Source organism: Papio anubis, chromosome 15, assembly GCF_008728515.1.
Source record: "Papio anubis isolate 15944 chromosome 15, Panubis1.0, whole genome shotgun sequence".
Lineage (NCBI taxonomy): Eukaryota > Metazoa > Chordata > Mammalia > Primates > Cercopithecidae > Papio > Papio anubis.
In genome coordinates, this window is record NC_044990.1 from 55,383,052 (window position 1) to 55,399,637 (window position 16,586).

General features: G+C 42.5%; 1 protein-coding gene across 2 annotated transcripts; it reads left to right on the forward strand.

Moving 5' to 3' along the window:
• Window positions 1-1,570: 1,570 nt before the first annotated feature.
• Window positions 1,571-11,701, forward strand: ACOD1 (aconitate decarboxylase 1). Of its 2 annotated transcripts, XM_003913956.5 has the most exons (5): window positions 1,571-1,683; window positions 5,625-5,786; window positions 6,726-6,815; window positions 8,452-8,657; window positions 10,154-11,701. In XM_003913956.5, exons 1-5 carry the CDS (start codon window positions 1,672-1,674, stop codon window positions 11,127-11,129), a joined length of 1,446 nt encoding a protein of 481 aa, XP_003914005.1. In that variant the 5' UTR covers window positions 1,571-1,671; the 3' UTR covers window positions 11,130-11,701. The 2 variants fall into 2 exon arrangements, with proteins under 2 accessions (XP_003914005.1, XP_031511769.1); XM_031655909.1 differs by lacking the exon at window positions 6,726-6,815.
• The last annotated feature ends 4,885 nt before the right edge of the window (window positions 11,702-16,586 follow it).

Below are 16,586 nucleotides of genomic sequence, written 5' to 3' on the forward strand. Positions count from 1 at the left end.
GTTTCCTGCTGGCCACTTCCCCCTGGAGCTCCTAGCCTATAGCCATCACACCACCCCAACCAATCCATGGGGGTTCCCACTGACTCTGCTCTTAGCCCTGTCTCCAGAGCCCTAACATTCTTTCTCTACAGGCTTCAACCAACACAAGCACAATTACCTAACCTCATCTCACAGAGTGATCTCCTGCCCACAAGAAAGACGGGCTTTTGCATTTTTACACAGAGCATTTTAACTCCTTTGTCCCAAACTCTTCTGTAATAGGATTGAAATGGAACCTCAAAGCTCATGGAGATTTCCTCCATAATTTAAATGCAGTCTTCTCCAAAGACAAATTCTGCCACCATATCTAGAACAACAAGTTCAGATTTGAAATCATTTGTTTTTGGTACCCACTATAACTGCAAACCAATTGGATAGGACTAGGCAATCCAGGGGAAGTGGCAATTGCCTAGAGGAGCAGAGTTAATTCCAGGCAAGCCATATCATAGTGATTGATTATAGGCAAAGAGGCCTGGACAAGCTGTGTTGAAGCAGACTCCAGCAATAGCAGGATGGCAGGGAGGAAGGCACTATATTCCAGAAGCCAGGCAGAGGACCAAGAATCAGAGATGTGCAAATATGAAAAGAGCAGTTCAGGAATGAGCAAGGGTACAAGCTGGGGAAAAGTGTCATTTACCCCCAGTGCCCTTCCAGGTTCTTAATCTCAAGTTGCCAGAAACTTCTGGTCAGCACATTTGTCCCTAGACAATGGTGACCAACAGGGTAAAGTGGAAGGGGAAAATGGGAGTGTACCTTAAATATTGCACATGCCACATTTTACCTAACCGATCCAAAATGTGAGGGCATGTGATTGTTTTCTTTTTTCTTTTCTTTTCTTTTTTTTTTTTTTTTTGAGAGAGGGTCACGCTCGGTCACCCAAGCTGGAGTGCAGTCGTGTGATCATAGCTCACTGCAGCCCCAATCTCCTGGGCTCAAGTGATCCCCCTGCCTCGGCCTCCCAAGTAGTTATGACTACAGGCACACGCCACTGCACCTGGCTATTTTTATTTTTTATTTTTTTTAGAGGCAAGGTCTTGTTTTGTTGCCCAGGCTGGTCTCAAACTCCTGGCCTCAAGTAATCCTCCCACCTTGGCCTCCCAAAGCACTAGGATTATAGGCGTGAGCCAATGCACATGGCCATGTTTCCAGTTTTTGATCTTATAAGCAAGGGTATGAATTTTGTTTGTGTGCAGGTGGAGTTTTTTTTCCCTAAAATTTTCCATACATCCATACTTACTTCCTTAGGATACATTTTGAGAAGTAGAATATCTACTTAAAAGAGTGTAGATATTCTTCTAGTATTGACATAAGCTATGTAGGCACAAAAGGCAATCCTAGGTTTACTATAAATTTACGTTTTCTGATGCCTGTGAGGAATCATATGATCAAGATTACTGTACATCCTAGCCTCACTGAATTCTTCATCCATGGAAGAGTTAAACAGTCCCTTAAAGGGGAAGTTAAAGTGAGTCTAGTCAGGAGGTGTTGAAATGATAGAAATTCTAGGGTTAGAACAAAATGAAAGGAAATGGGTTTGAGAGGAGCGAAGGGTATAAAGGCAGTCAGACATCCAGCAAACAAATTACTCCTCTGGTTCACTCCTTCTGAACTGAACCTCCTCTTAACAACAAAATGATGCTCAAGGTATTGTGACATTTTATGTGACTTACTTAAATTGCTTTTCTAGCAGACTTCTTCCTTTCTCAATTTCTTCAGTTGCCCTCTCCTTTTAAGAACTACCTGCCTCTGCTTTAACTTTTCTTATAACCTGTGGGCTTCCTAACTAACTGCATGGTGGCTTTCATTACTGTTTTACAAATGAGATACATGACTCTATTGTATGAAGTTAGGAAGGGGATGAATCACGACAAGTTCATTAAATTTTCACCCCCTAGTTTTATGTGTCCATTATGACACTGCCAGATTGTGTTTTTGTTAATCTATTTATTGTCACCACTTTCTGTAGAAGATAAGAGGGTCATGCTTTGTCACCCAAGCTGGAGTGCAGTCGTGTGATCATGCTTTTTAAGGCAGGAATGATCCAGTATTGACTTGGCATTCTTGAGAGCTTAGAACAGTGCTGGACTCATAGTAAGAACGGTGGCTCACACCTGTAATCCCAGCACTTTGGGAGGCCGAGGTGGGCAGATCACGAGGTCAGGAGATTGAGACCATACTCACTAACTTGGTGAAACCCCATATCCACTAAAAATACAAAAAATATTAGCTGGGCGTGGTGTTGGGCACCTGTAGTCCCAATTACTGGGGAGGCTGAGGCAGGAGAATGGTGTGAACTCGGGAGGCAGAGCTCACAGTGAGCCGAGATCGTGCCACTGCACTCCAGCCTAGGCAATAGAACGAGACTCTGTCTAAAAAAAAAAAAAAAAGAACTTGTGAAATTGATTTGTTCAATGGCTTTATGTTATGCCTTAACTTATACATTAATAATCATTGTATTTAACTAAAAAGAGATGCAAATGCCATAAGAAGGTCAAGCAGATCAGAAAGATATTTTAGAAACAGATGAACGCAAGGCCCACCGACAGCTGAGCAGCTGTGTGTTTATTTCCCTCACATTTCATTCCTTCAGGGGCCAGGGAGAGCCATGTATTCTTTGGCACACAGGGTGCTGCTCATGACTTCCAGGGGATTCCCGTGTTCCACCTTCCTGTATCACCAGCAGCCCGGTCTCATATGGATGGACGGTGCAATTACCTCCAGGGCTCCATGTCACCAACCCACCTGCCCCACCTGCTCCCCAGTCTCACATTCCTCCATAAGACAGCCCTGGGTCAGATCTAGCCCTGAAGAGATGAATGATCAATTACTACATGCCCTCAACTGTGGGACTTGTGGGGGTTGGAAGAGAGGTTTAAAAGAGGTAGTTTTGCTTAGAGTCAGGGATTCAATCAATATTTGAAACTCTTGAGTTTAAACCCATTCTACTTCTCCCCCTCTGCCCCTAAAAATATTTTAACTCAAATTTCTAGCAGTGTGAAAATCAACATGATTGTTATTCTTCCACCCTAATCTGAAACCTTTGTGCCAGCATCCTTTCTCTCTACCAGCCATCTTCTCTCCTGCTTTCCCCCACCCCAAACCCCCCTCCACCTTTCTATTAAAGCTCGCGGAGACATGAAAAGTAGCCCATCCTTTTGAAAATGGCAAATGTTCCTTGACTTGACAAATCTGACTTGAGACTCTGTAAATGGGACTAGTCAGTGGCCAGGTTGAAGGACGTTCAGCTAGGCACGGGTTCCATCTCTGTAGCTCTGTCCTGGCACTGAGCTCAGTATCAGAGAACCCCAGATACCCCAGGTCCCCTAATCCAGTAGCCCCTCACCTTATAGTTAAGATTTAAAAATGAAGTCTCTGGTGTTGAGATAGACAAATTAAGTTGTGCAATGATGTAGTAACCAGAGCAAGAAAGGGAAGCAATCCAACATTCACTAGGTGGTGAGCAGATAGTGAAACCTGACTTAAGAGTGGATGTTTTTAACTCTACATAATAGATGCTGTCCTGCGAAAATGTGTAGAAAACAAAATAACTGTCTATGTATTGAAGAATTTGAATTTTAAAGGAACTGCAGAGTACTCCACTGCTTATGAAATTTAAGTTTCATAGCTTATGGGTAGAAGCAAAATGAGCTTCTCCAGTAGGATGAACACAGACACTTCATACGCAACAAGTTTACACTGAGCCCATCATCACTGCTTGGAAGGCTGCTCCTCTTCCTGTGTTCTCTCTCTTGGCCAATGGCACTGCCATTTCCCTATCCAGAACCTGGGCTACTGCAGCAGTCCTTTCACCGCCCCTGTCTACCCATCTCCAATCCATTCTCTATACAATTGCCTACAGGAATCTTTCCAAAACGTTAGTTCTGACCATAACTCTACTTTTCTTAAGATAGCACTTCGGCTCCCCATTAACATCACAGTCTTTAGTGTGATGTAATGTTCATCATTCGGTCATAAGTTGGAAATCCATTCTCCCTGTCACCTCTGTCTCCTGTATTCAACTCCGCAGCTGAAGGGAGCCAAACTCCCTCCACTCTCTCGCACCTCCCAGCCTTGGCCCTCACTTCCACTTCTACCTTTACCCTCCATTCTCATCACCCTGCGCTATTATCTGATGACTATTCTTAAGTTTTCATAACCAGATCAAGTATTAATGTCTCCACCAACAGGGAAGAGCAGGCAGTGGTTCTTAAGTCACATATGTAATTTAAAATTTTCTAGTATTTAAATTTTAGAAAATGTTTAGAAAAAACTGATCAATTAATAACATGTTTTATTTATACTGTATCCCACATATTATTGATATGTTGATATCAATATATTGAATATGTTTCTATTAAGATGAGAGGAATCTCATTCTGTTGCCCAGGCTGGAGTGCAGTGGCATGATCTCGGCTCACTGCAACCTCCACCTCCCAGGTTCAAGCAATTTTCCCACCTCAGTCTCTCGAGTAGCTGGGATTACACGTACCCACCATCACACCTGGCTAATTTTTGTATTTTTAGTAGACATGGGGTTTTGCCACATTGGCCAGACTGATCTTAAATTGCTGACCTCAAGTGATCCATCCGCCTCAGTCTCCCAAAGTGCTGGGATTACAGGCATGAGCCACTGCACCTGGTCAATGAATTGAACATTGATTCAGCATGTAGTCAATATTTTTAAATTATTGAGATGCTTTATATCCTTTTTTCCTACTAAGCCTTCAAAATTCAGTCTTTATTTTACGACACATCTCAATTTGCTGCATTTCAAGTGCTCAGTAGCCACATTGGAGAGTAGCTGCCATATTGGACATAAGCGCACCAGAACACTTGAGAGCCTCCTAGAGATCCTAATGAAAACAGAATCCTGAGCTATGCTTCCAGAGGTTCCATTTCTGGGGAGAGTCTAATTTTGGTAGTCTAGAGTGGGGACCAGAAATGTTCATTTTCAGCAAGAACTCCAGGTGGTTCTGAGGTACATGTTCATCAGACCATTTTGGACTTGATAGCTAGATGCCCTGATTGTGGAGTTAGACCTATAGGGGCTTCTGTTCAGATTCCACCATTTAAAAGCTGTGAAAATTAGTGACTTTAGTTTTCTAGGTCTCAGTCTCCTCACCTGCAAAAATAACTACCTGGAGACTTGTGGGTATTAAAAGGGTAATATATTTGAGACATTCAGCACAGTGCCTGGCAGGTATCTCATAATAGCAGCTGCGCACTGCACCCACAGAAATCCCTATTACACAGACGAGGTGTCCCTCGCGTCCTCCTCCCACAACTCTCTGTGCTTCCCCCCACCACCATCCATCACACAATACTGTGTCCTGTGCTTGCTATGCTGCCCCTCAACTCGACTGAGGAGAGAAACTGGCTGCTGTGTGCTCCCACATCCCTCTGCCTCACACATAATAGATGCTTAGTACACATCGTTTTTAGAAATTAAACTAAATCTGATCAACTGGGTTTCTTGTAGTGGAGCAAAACTCTTTGCACAAAAGTGCCTCAAGGTTTTTTATAGAACAGAAGTGTGTAAGTACAGAGTGGGGTGTAGCCCTGTCCTAACACTCTTCCCTTTAAAGTCTATCACAGAAAGCTTTGCCACAACTATCCATGGCTTGAAAGCGGGACACCTGACAGATCGCGTTATTCAGAGGAGCAAGAGGATGATTCTAGACACTCTGGGTGCTGGGTTCCTGGGAACCAGTACGGAAGTGTTTCACAAAGCCAGCCAATATAGCAAGGTAAGAAGGTCAAAGTCTATGTTAGAGATAAAACCCAGCGCATACATATGTGTTACATTTAATCTATACTTCTTTTTATAGACAGCACTTGATGTACATAGCACTGTTCTATATCATTTTAATAATTTTCTATGTTCCATTATTTGAGTTTTAATAGTCATCCATATTCTTTACTAAGTCACTGTCTTAAAACCATACACAGTCAGGCACAATGGCTCACACCTATAATCCCAGCACTTCCACAGGGCAAGGTGGGCAGACTGCTTGAGCCTAGGAATTTAAGACCAGCCTGGGCAACATGGCAAAGCCCCATCTCTATAAAAACAAAAACAAAACATACAAATTAGCCAGGTGTGATAGCACACGCCTATAGTCCCAGCTACTCGGGAGGCTGAGAGGTGGGAGGATCATTTGAGCCCGAGAGGTTGGGGTTATGGTAAGTCAAGATCATACCACTGCACTCCAGCCAAGGCAACAGAGCAAGACCATACCTTAAAAACAAACAAACAAAATCATACACTAGTAATATCTCACAGTTTATTATTCTTATTCTCTGGAGAAAAGCCTGGTCAAGTACTCTGAGCAGAGTAGGGATGTACGTGAGAGCTCCTGCTCTCCCTAGGGTGTATTTGAGATAGACAGTTAGTCCATCTTTCCTGGTATTAACCCCAAGGACTAAATAAGAGTAACTTCAGATGTGCTTCCCTGGAGTACTTCCGGATCATGATCTGGGATCAAGCAACATCTCCTCCCCATTTCATGGAGGAAAGTTGTGTATTCTACAAGGATGAGAGGAATTCAATAACTAGGGCTTCTATCTGTAGCAAAGGTTCAAGTCAGAACCATGAATAATGCCTCCAAAGATGAAGAATAACTCTGGAAATGGTGACTTGGTATACTGTATTGACACTATCACTGGTTGATTTGCTTTTGTTCCAGATCTACAGTTCCAACATAACCAGCACTGTTTGGGGTCGGCCAGACATCAGGCTTCCACCCACATATGCTGCTTTTGTGAACGGTGTGGCTGTAAGGAGGTTTACACGTCTTTTCAACTATTAGATAATCACAATAATTTTAGAGTCGGGAAATATCTCAGAAATTGCCCAAATTCTATATTTTACAGATGAAAGAACTGAAAGTCAGAGAGATAAAGTGGCTTACCCTCTCCCCTGTGTAGTAATTCGGTTTTCATGTTTTTACAGTAAATTGATGCTTTTCAAAGAGACTTTGTAGTAGAGGAAAAAAGATGGAAGGATTTAGATAAAAACACCCTAAGGTATCCCAATTCGAAACCTTGAATATAAATAGCAAAAAATACAAAACCCAACATCCAGACCAAATTTCTTCTCAGTTTTTCCTGTTTGGGGCCAGTTTCTCTCCAGTAATGTGCTTTTTATTCATTCATTCATTCATCCATTCAACAGATAGTTATTGAGAAAGGAACAATAGCCATACAGTGTCTGTATTTTCTGAACCAAAAATCTGTACTTCTCATCTGACGGATGATTTTTATACTTTTTCTGTGTGTCAGGGGAAGTATTCTACAAGATGTAACTTGGAAACGGATATGTTGGGATTTTTGAGATATTTTTATGATTTATGGGGACAATAGCTCAGGAGATTGAAAGTTAAAGCCAATGGTGCATTCCAAAGTAATGTCCTGAAAACAGTGGGAAATGTACCAGTGACAGAAAAGAGATATAAAAATCTATTTTTAAATGAACTTCTGGTTATTACTGTTTTAATATAAGGAAAAAGAAAATGGCTGGGAGAAAGAGGAATAAAATCTTAAAGCAGAGAATAATGATTTTTAAATATATAGCTGAAAAGTTAATTTGGATTTGAGAGTTCTTGTGCTCGTCTTACAACTTCTCTAAAAGTTTGAAATTAGTTCATAATAAAAAGGTACAAAAACATATGGCCTCATATGGAATAAATGACATTAAACTTGCAGTGCAACTTATTTAAAGGGTGGAGGAGGAAAGAATTGCCAGCCACCTGATTCTGCAGCTTTGTTTTTAAAGGGGATTATAGATCTTTCCAGGGGCCATGGCAGAGGGACCTTAGGCCACCAGGGCAAGACCCAAGCTCCTTGGGTCTCACAAGCTGCTCTCCAAGGTACTCCGCTCCTCTGGCAGAGGAACAGCATTTCCCACGGGCCGGCCACGTGACTAATAATCACAGCCAGGCCAGATGCGGTGGCTCATGCCCGTAATCCCAACACTTTGGGAGGCTGAGGTGGGTGGATAACAAGGTCAGGAGTTCGAGACCACCCTGGCCAACATGGTGAAGCCCCATCTCTACTAAAAATACAAAAATTAGCCAGGGCAGTGGTGGGCACCTGTTATCCCAGCTGCTCCGGAGGCTGAGGCAGGAGACTTGCTTGAACCTGGGAGGCAGAGGTTGCAGTAAGCCAAGATCATGGCACTGCACTCCAGCCTAGGTGACAGAGCGAGACTCCGTCTCAAAAAAAAAAAAAAAAAAGAAAAGAAAAAAGAAAAAAATCACAGACAGTTCTCAGATTTTCTTTTCTGAGAATCAGATCAAAAGAATCTCACATAAAACAAGGTTATTACTAAACTAAGTCCTTAGTGTTCCAAAAGCCATTGCAGTAAGGGAAAATTTAAGGTTTTTTTGTCGCTGTTTGTGTCTGTTTACATAGATTCACTCCATGGATTTTGATGACACATGGCACCCTGCCACCCACCCTTCTGGGGCTGTCCTTCCTGTCCTCACAGCTTTAGCAGAAGCCCTGCCAAGGAGTCCAAAGTTTTCTGGCCTTGACCTGCTGCTGGCTTTCAATGTTGGTATTGAAGTGCAAGGCCGATTACTGCATTTTGCCAAGGAGGCCAAAGACATACCAAAGAGGTATGGAGAGAATTTGCCCCATCAAAAGGTAGTCACATCCCCTTCATCTGTCAATCATTATCTCTGTAGGCCTTTCTGACTTAGAGGCCGGCTCAGCGGAAGATGTTAACATTAGCACAGGTAGATAAGTCAATACACCAGTCACATACGAAACCCTCCATCCACATTTAAAGAAGTGACTTCAAGAGTGCAACCTGGACCATGAGATAAATTGGGCCTCTCGTCGCAAGGTGATTCATGTCATTCTGGCGTTCATGGGTGTACTGAGTATTCCTTATTTCATCCTCAGAGCAGAATCTGTTCTGAGACTGGCTAGCGTCCCTCAGACTAATGAGGACATTCAGAATATCCTTACCCTGACTGTTCATCCTGCAGATAAAAAATGGTCAAATGTCGGCCACATCATATGGCTCAGTCTCAGATTTATGTTGCCACTTGGCCAGCCTGCTAGGAGAGAAGTAAATTGAAATACTGGGTAGTGAAGTTTCACAGTTTCTTCAAGGCCCACAATTCTCACAGTTACTTAGGTAAGATTTCAGCAATCAATAGCTGTTGCCTTTCTGGCAATAATTGTAATGGTACCATTTATAAAGAACTCACTGTGTGCTACACACTATCGTAAGCATGTTAATTTATTCAAAGCTCCTAAAACTCTAAGAGGTCAACGCTATTATTATCACCATTTTGTTTTATTTTATTTTATTTTTTGAGATGGAGTCTCACTCTGTTGCCAGGCTGGAGTGCAGTGGTGTGATCTCAGCTCACTGCAACCTCCGCCTCCCGGGTTCAAGTGATTCTCCTGCCTCAGCCTCCCAAGTAGCTGGGACTACAGGCATGCACCACCACCCCCAGCTAATTTTTGTATTTTTAATAGAGACAGGGTTTCATCATGTTGGCCAGGATAGTCTCGAGCTCTTGACCTTGTGATCTGCCTGCCTCGGCCTCCCAAAGTGCTGGCATTACAGGCATAAGCCATCATGCCTGGCCTTATTATTATTATTTTTATTATTATATTTTTTGAGACAGTCTCACTCTGTCACCCAGGCTGGAGTACAGCAGCATGATCTCAGCTCACTGCAGCCTCTGCCTCTCAGGTTCAAGTGATTCTCCTGCCTCAGCCTCCCAAGTAGCTGGGACTGCAGGCACCTAGCACCACGTCCAGCAAATTTTTGCATTTTTAGTAGAGTCAGTGTTTCGCCATTTTGGCCAGGCTAGTCTCGAACTCCTGACCCCAGATGACCCTCCCACCTTAGCCTCCCAAAGTCCTGGGATTATAGACATGAGCCATCGCACCTGGCCTATCACCATTTTGTGTAAGAAAAAATCTACAGAGAAGTTGAATAACTTTCCCCAGATCACATAGCTAATAAAGTAATGGAGCTGAGATCTGAACCTGGGCAGTGTGACTCCATTATCAATGCTCTTGATGACTATGCTATCCTGCCTCCTGGTGATTAAGGTTTGTACATTTCCAACTCTGCTTCTTTGCTTTTCAGATTCCATCCCCCTTCCGTGGTAGGAACATTGGGTAGTGCTGCCACTGCATCCAAGTTTTTAGGACTTAGCTCGACAAAGTGCCAAGAAGCCCTGGCCATTGCTGTTTCCCATGCTGGGGCACCCATGGCCAATGCTGCCACTCAGACCAAGCCCCTCCACATTGGCAATGCTGCCAAGCATGGGATAGAAGCTGCATTTCTGGCAATGCTGGGTCTCCAAGGAAACAAGCAGGTCTTAGACTTGGAGGCAGGATTTGGGGCCTTTTATGCCAACTATTCCCCAAAAGTCCTTCCAAACCTAGATTCCTACAGCTGGCTGCTGGACCAGCAGGATGTGGCCTTTAAGCGTTTTCCTGCGCATTTATGTACCCACTGGGTGGCAGACGCAGCTGCATCTGTGAGAAAGAACCTTGTAGCAGAGACAGCCCTGCTTCCAATTGACTACATTAAGAGAATTGTGCTCAGGATACCAAATGTCCAGTATGTAAACAGGTCCTTTCCAGACTCGGAGCATGAAGCCCGTCATTCATTCCAGTACGTGGCCTGTGCCATGCTGCTTGATGGTAGCATCGCTGTCCCCGCATTCCATGAATGCCAGATCAACAGACCACAGGTGAGAGAGCTGCTCAGTAAGGTGGAGCTGGAGTACCCTCCGGACAACTTGCCAAGCTTCAACACACTGTACTGTGAAATAAGTGTCACCCTCAAGGATGGAGCCACCTTCACACATCGCTCTGATACCTTCTATGGGCACTGGAGAAAACCACTGAGCCAGGAGGACCTAGAGGAAAAGTTCAGAGCCAATGTCTCCAACATGCTGCCCTCTGACACGGTGGAAAGCCTCATAAAGATAGTCGAAAATCTAGAAGACCTAGAAGACTGTTCTGTGTTAACTACACTTCTCAAAGGACCCTCTCCACCAGAGATGGCTTCAAACTCTTCAGCATATAATAATTCTATCACAAATCTCTCCTGAGGCTTACCAACATCTAAATGACTTTGCATTTGGGGAGATTCAATGATTTGGTTTATAAAGCAAGGGTCTGCTGCTTAGTTTGCCCAGGAAAAATGAACCAAGATGGAGAGAGTCCAGAAACAGAACTATATATATCTGGAAGGAGCTTCTCCTGTAAATTTTGCAGGACAGTTCCAATTACTTAAATCAAGAGAAACACACACACAAAAAAATGAGTTTATAAGCATTCACAAGGGTGAAATTCAACTCACCTGTGATTTACTTATAAAATTAACCTTTTCATAGGAATTATGTGTGGACTTCATAAGCCCCAAGGCTTTAGAGGGATGTGAACGTGCATGTATATTTTCTGACAGTGGAGAGGGCTCTGGTGCATTGTGTCACCAACAGATTTCCTAGACCATGGCTTACTACCAAGCCCTCCACAGTGCAAGGGGTGCTACTGGGGAATGGATGGATTTAAATCCTGCCTCTGTCATTTACTAGATGTAGCCTTGAGTGTGTTACCATTATCCCTCTGCCTCAGTTTCCCTATTTGTCAAGCAGAAATAAAAAGCAGTCTGGAAAAATCACATTTTGGCTCTAGAACCCATGGTCTTAAGCACTACAATATATCACCTTTCAGTACAAAAATATTTGAATCAGAGTTGCAATAAAGAATGAAAAGGAGGCCGGGCGTGGTGGCTCAAGCCTGTAATCCCAGCACTTTGGGAGGCCGAGATGGGCGGATCACGAGGTCAGGAGATCGAGACCATCCTGGCTAACACGGTGAAACCCCGTCTCTACTAAGAAATACAAAAAATAGCCAGGCGAGGTGGCAGCGCCTGTAGTCCCAGCTACTCGGGAGGCTGAGGCCGGAGAATGGCGTGAACCCGGGAGGCGGAGCTTGCAGTGAGCTGAGATCCGGCCACTGCACTCCAGCCTGGGCGACAGCGCGAGACTCCGTCTCAAAAAAAAAAAAAAAAAAAAAAAAATGAAAAGGAAAAAAGAGAAGTAAATATGTAATTATATAAATACTAAACTGTATGAAAATAATAGAAGTGTCATGGGGATTAAAAATGCAACACTAACAATCATAGTTAATGTGTTACAAATCCCTGGTATTGTTCAACAAAAGGGCAATGTATTAACTCTAGATATTGATTAATAAGTATGCTATATTAGTCCGTTCTCACACTGCTATAACAAACTGCCCAAGACTGGATAATTTATAAAGGAAAGAGGTTTAATTGACTCACATTCCTCATTACAGAGGAGGCCTCAAGAAACTTAGAATCACACCGGAAGGAGAAGCAAACACGTCCTTCTTCACATGATGGCAGGAAGGAGAAGTGCTGAGCAGAAGGCAGGAAAGCTCCTTATAAACCACCAGATCTCAGGAGAACTCACTATCATAAGAATAGCAGCATGAAAGTAACTGGTACCATGGCTCAATTACCTCCGACCAGGTCTCTCCCACAACACATGGGGATTGTGGAAACTATAATTCAAGACAACATTTGGGTGGGGACACAGTTAAACCACATCATTCTGCCTCTGGCCCCTCCCAAATATCATGCCCTAACATTTCAAAACACAATCATGCCTTTCCTACAGTCCCTGAAAGTCTTAACTCATTCCAGCATCAACCCAAAAGTCCAAGTCCAAAGTCTCATCTGAGACAAGGCAAGTCCCTTCTGCCTATGGACCTGTAAAATCAAAAGCAAGTTAGGTACTTCCTAGATACAATGGGGGTAAAAGCATTGGGTAAATACATCCATTCCAAATGGGAGAAATTGGCCAAAACAAAGGGGCTACAGCCCCCATGCAAGTCCAAAACCCAGTGGGGCAGTCAAATCTTAAAGCTCCAAAATGATATCCTTTGACTCCATGTCTCACATGCAGGTAATTCTGATACAAGAGGTGGGACTCCTGCAGCCTTGGGCAGCTGTGATTTTGCAGGGTACAGCCCCCACCCCCTCGACTGCCAGCTTCCTTCACAGGCTGGCATTGAGTGTCCACAGCTTTTCCAGGCACACATTGCAAGCCGTCAGTGGATCTACCATTCTGGGGTCTGGAGGACAGTGGCCATCTTCTCACAGCTCCACTAGGCAGTGTCCCAGTGGGGACTTCCTGTGGGGGCTCTAACCCCACATTTCCCTTCTTCACTGCTCTAGCAGAGGTTCTCCATGAGGTCTCCACCCCTGCAGCAAACTTCTGCCTGGACATCCAGGCATTTCCATACATCCTCTGAAATCTAGAAGGAGGTTCTCAAACCTCAATTCTGACTTCTGTGCACCCACAGGCTCAAAACCACATGGAAGCTGCCAAGGCTTAGGGCTTACACCCCTGGAAGCCATGGCCTGAGCTATACTTGGCTCATTTTAGCCACATCTGGGACGCAGGGAACCAAGTAAGTCCTGAGACTGCAGAAAGCAGCAAGACCCTGGGCCCAGCCCATGAAACTATTTTTCTCTCCTAGGTCTCTGGGCCTGGGTTGGGAGGGGCTGCTGTGATGACTTCTCACATGCCCCGCAGACATTTTCCCCATTGTCTTGGTGATCAACATTTGGCTCCTTGTTACTCATGTGAATTTCTACTACTGGCTTGAATTTCTCCTCAGAAAAAGGGTTTTTCTCTTATATCACATCATCAAGATGTAAATGTTCTGAACTTTTATGCTTTGCTTCTCTTTTAAACATAAGTTTTAATTCCAAATCACATCTTTGTGAATACATAAAATAGGATGATTTTAACAGCACCTAAGTCACCTCTTGAATGCTTTGCTGCTTAGAAATTTCTTCCACCAGGTAAATCTTCTCTCAAGTTCAAAGTTCCATAGATCTTTATGGCAGGGGCAAAATGCCACCAGTCTCTTTGCTAAAACGTAGCAAGAGTCACCTTTATTCTAGTTCCCAAGAAGTTCTTCATCTCCATCTGAGACCTGGATTCCATTGTCCATATCACTATCAGCATTTTGGTCAAAGTCATTCAACATGTCTCTGAGAAGTTCCAAATTTCCCATATCTTTCTGTCTTCTGAGCCCTTCAGACTTATCCAACTTCTGCCTGTTACCCAGTTCCAAAGTCACTTCCATATGTTGGGGTATCTTTATAGCAGTACTCCACTCCTAGTACCAATTTACTGTATTAGTCCATTATCACACTGCTATAAAAAACTACCTGAGACTGTATAATTTATAAAGGAAAGGGGTTTAATTGACTCACAGTTCTGCATGACTGGGGAGGCCTCAAGAAACTTACAATCATGGTGGACGGGGAAGCAAACATGTACATCTTCACACGATAGCAGGAAGGAGAAAAGCCAAGCAGAAAGGAGAAAAGCCCTTATAAAATCATCAGATCTCAGGAGAATGCACTCACTGTCACGAGAACAGCAGCATGAAAGTAAATGGCATCATAATTCAATTATCTCCCACCGGGTCCCTCCCACAACACATGGGGATTATGGGAACTACAGTTCAAGATGAGATTTGGGTGGGGAACACAGCCAAATCATACTATATGCACACTGAAATTTCTAGGATAACCATTTCAGAACAGCAGTAGAATGTACCACTTCCAGGTTAATAGAAGGAGAAAAACTGAATTAGAAAAATATAATCTGGCCAGGCATGGTGGTTCATACCTGTAATCCCAACACTCTGGGAGGCCAAGGCAGGAGAATTGCTTGAGCCCAGGAGTTTGATGAGACAGCCTGGGCTACATAGTGATACCTCATCTCTACAAAAAAATCAAGAAATTAGCCGAATATGGTGACACACACTTGTTATCCCTGCTACTCAGGAGGCTGAAGTTGGAGGACTTCTTGAGTCCCAGAGGCGTAGTCTACAGTGAGCCATGGTCATGCTACTGTACTCCAGCATGGGCAACACAGCAAGACCTTGTCTCAAAAAGAAAAAAAAAAAAAAATCCAAAGGAAAGCGAAAAATAAGGGGGAAAGAAACATAAAAAAGGACATATAAAAAGCACAATAAAAAATGGTAGGAAAAAATTTAAATATATCTATAATTACAAAAAGAGTAAATGGACTAAATGTTCCAGTTTAAAAAGACCAAGATTGCCTGAACATGTTTTTCAAATGTTTAACAACTTTATTGATGTTTAATTTACATATTAATTCATCCATTTTAAGTGTACAGTTCAGTAAGTTTTAGTAAATTTATAGAGTTGTGCATGTATCACCATAATTCAGTTTTGGAATACTTCTATTACTCCAGGAAATTTTCTCATATTATCTGGGATCAATCCCCATTCCCACCTCCAGCCCATAGTAACCAGTGATGTATCTCTATAATTTTGTTGTTTCTAGACATTTCATACAAATCAAATAATATAATAAGCAGTCATATGTGTTTGCGTTCTTTCACTGGCATATGGTTTTGAGATTCTTCCACATGTGTGTCACCACTTCTTTGCTTTTCATTGCTGGACAGCATTCCATTGTAGGGATATGCCAACGTTTGTTTACCATTCACTATTTAATAGACAGTTGGGTTGCTTCCAGTTTGGGCTATTATGAATAGTGTTTCTATGAGATTCACATACAGGTCTTTGTGTGAACATATGCTTCCATTTCTTTTGGATAGATACCTAGGAGTGATTCTGGGTCACTGGGTAATTATATTTTTAACTTTATAAAGAACAATTTTCCAAAGTAGCTCTATCATGCTACATTTTCTCCAGCAATATATGAGGGTTCCGGTTTCTCCTCATCCTTACCAAACCTTAGAATTGTCAGTCATTTTTATTTCAGCCATTCTAGTGAGCGTGTAATGTTATCTCATTGTGGTTTTAATTTGCATTTCCCTAATGACTCATTCTCCTCCATTTTCCCAGTTCTTTTGATTGTTTTGTCTTCTTATGGTATGGACTTACACCTGGAATATATAAGAGCTCTTTATATATTCTGGGTGTAAATGCTTTATCAGATACATGTTTTGTAAAAATTTTCTCCCACTCTGTGGTTTGTCTTTTCATTTTTATGTAAAAAATTTATCATTCTGGCTTTGGATGTCATCAGGAGACTTTCTAAAATCCAATTATATACTTTATACAAGACAAATAAAAAATACAGAAAGGTTGACGGTTAAAAGATGGGGGAAATACGGATAGAATATTAACAAAAGAAAGCTGGACAAATAAATATTAGTATTGGACCAAGCAGTACTATAAATAGTGTCACCACGTAATGATAAAAAATTCAAATCACTAGCTAACTGAAACAATCCTAACCTTACCTGCACCTAAATCACATTGAACTGCAAGGAGAAATAAATCCATCTACCACCATACTGAGATTTTTAACATTTTCTCCTATTAATTGATATTCAAGGAAACCAAAAATAAATGGACTACATAATAAACACAATCCACATGTTTATACAATAGTAATTCTCTACCCAACAACTAGAGATCTCAATCTTTTAGAAATCTCGTAGAACATTTACCAAAGTGG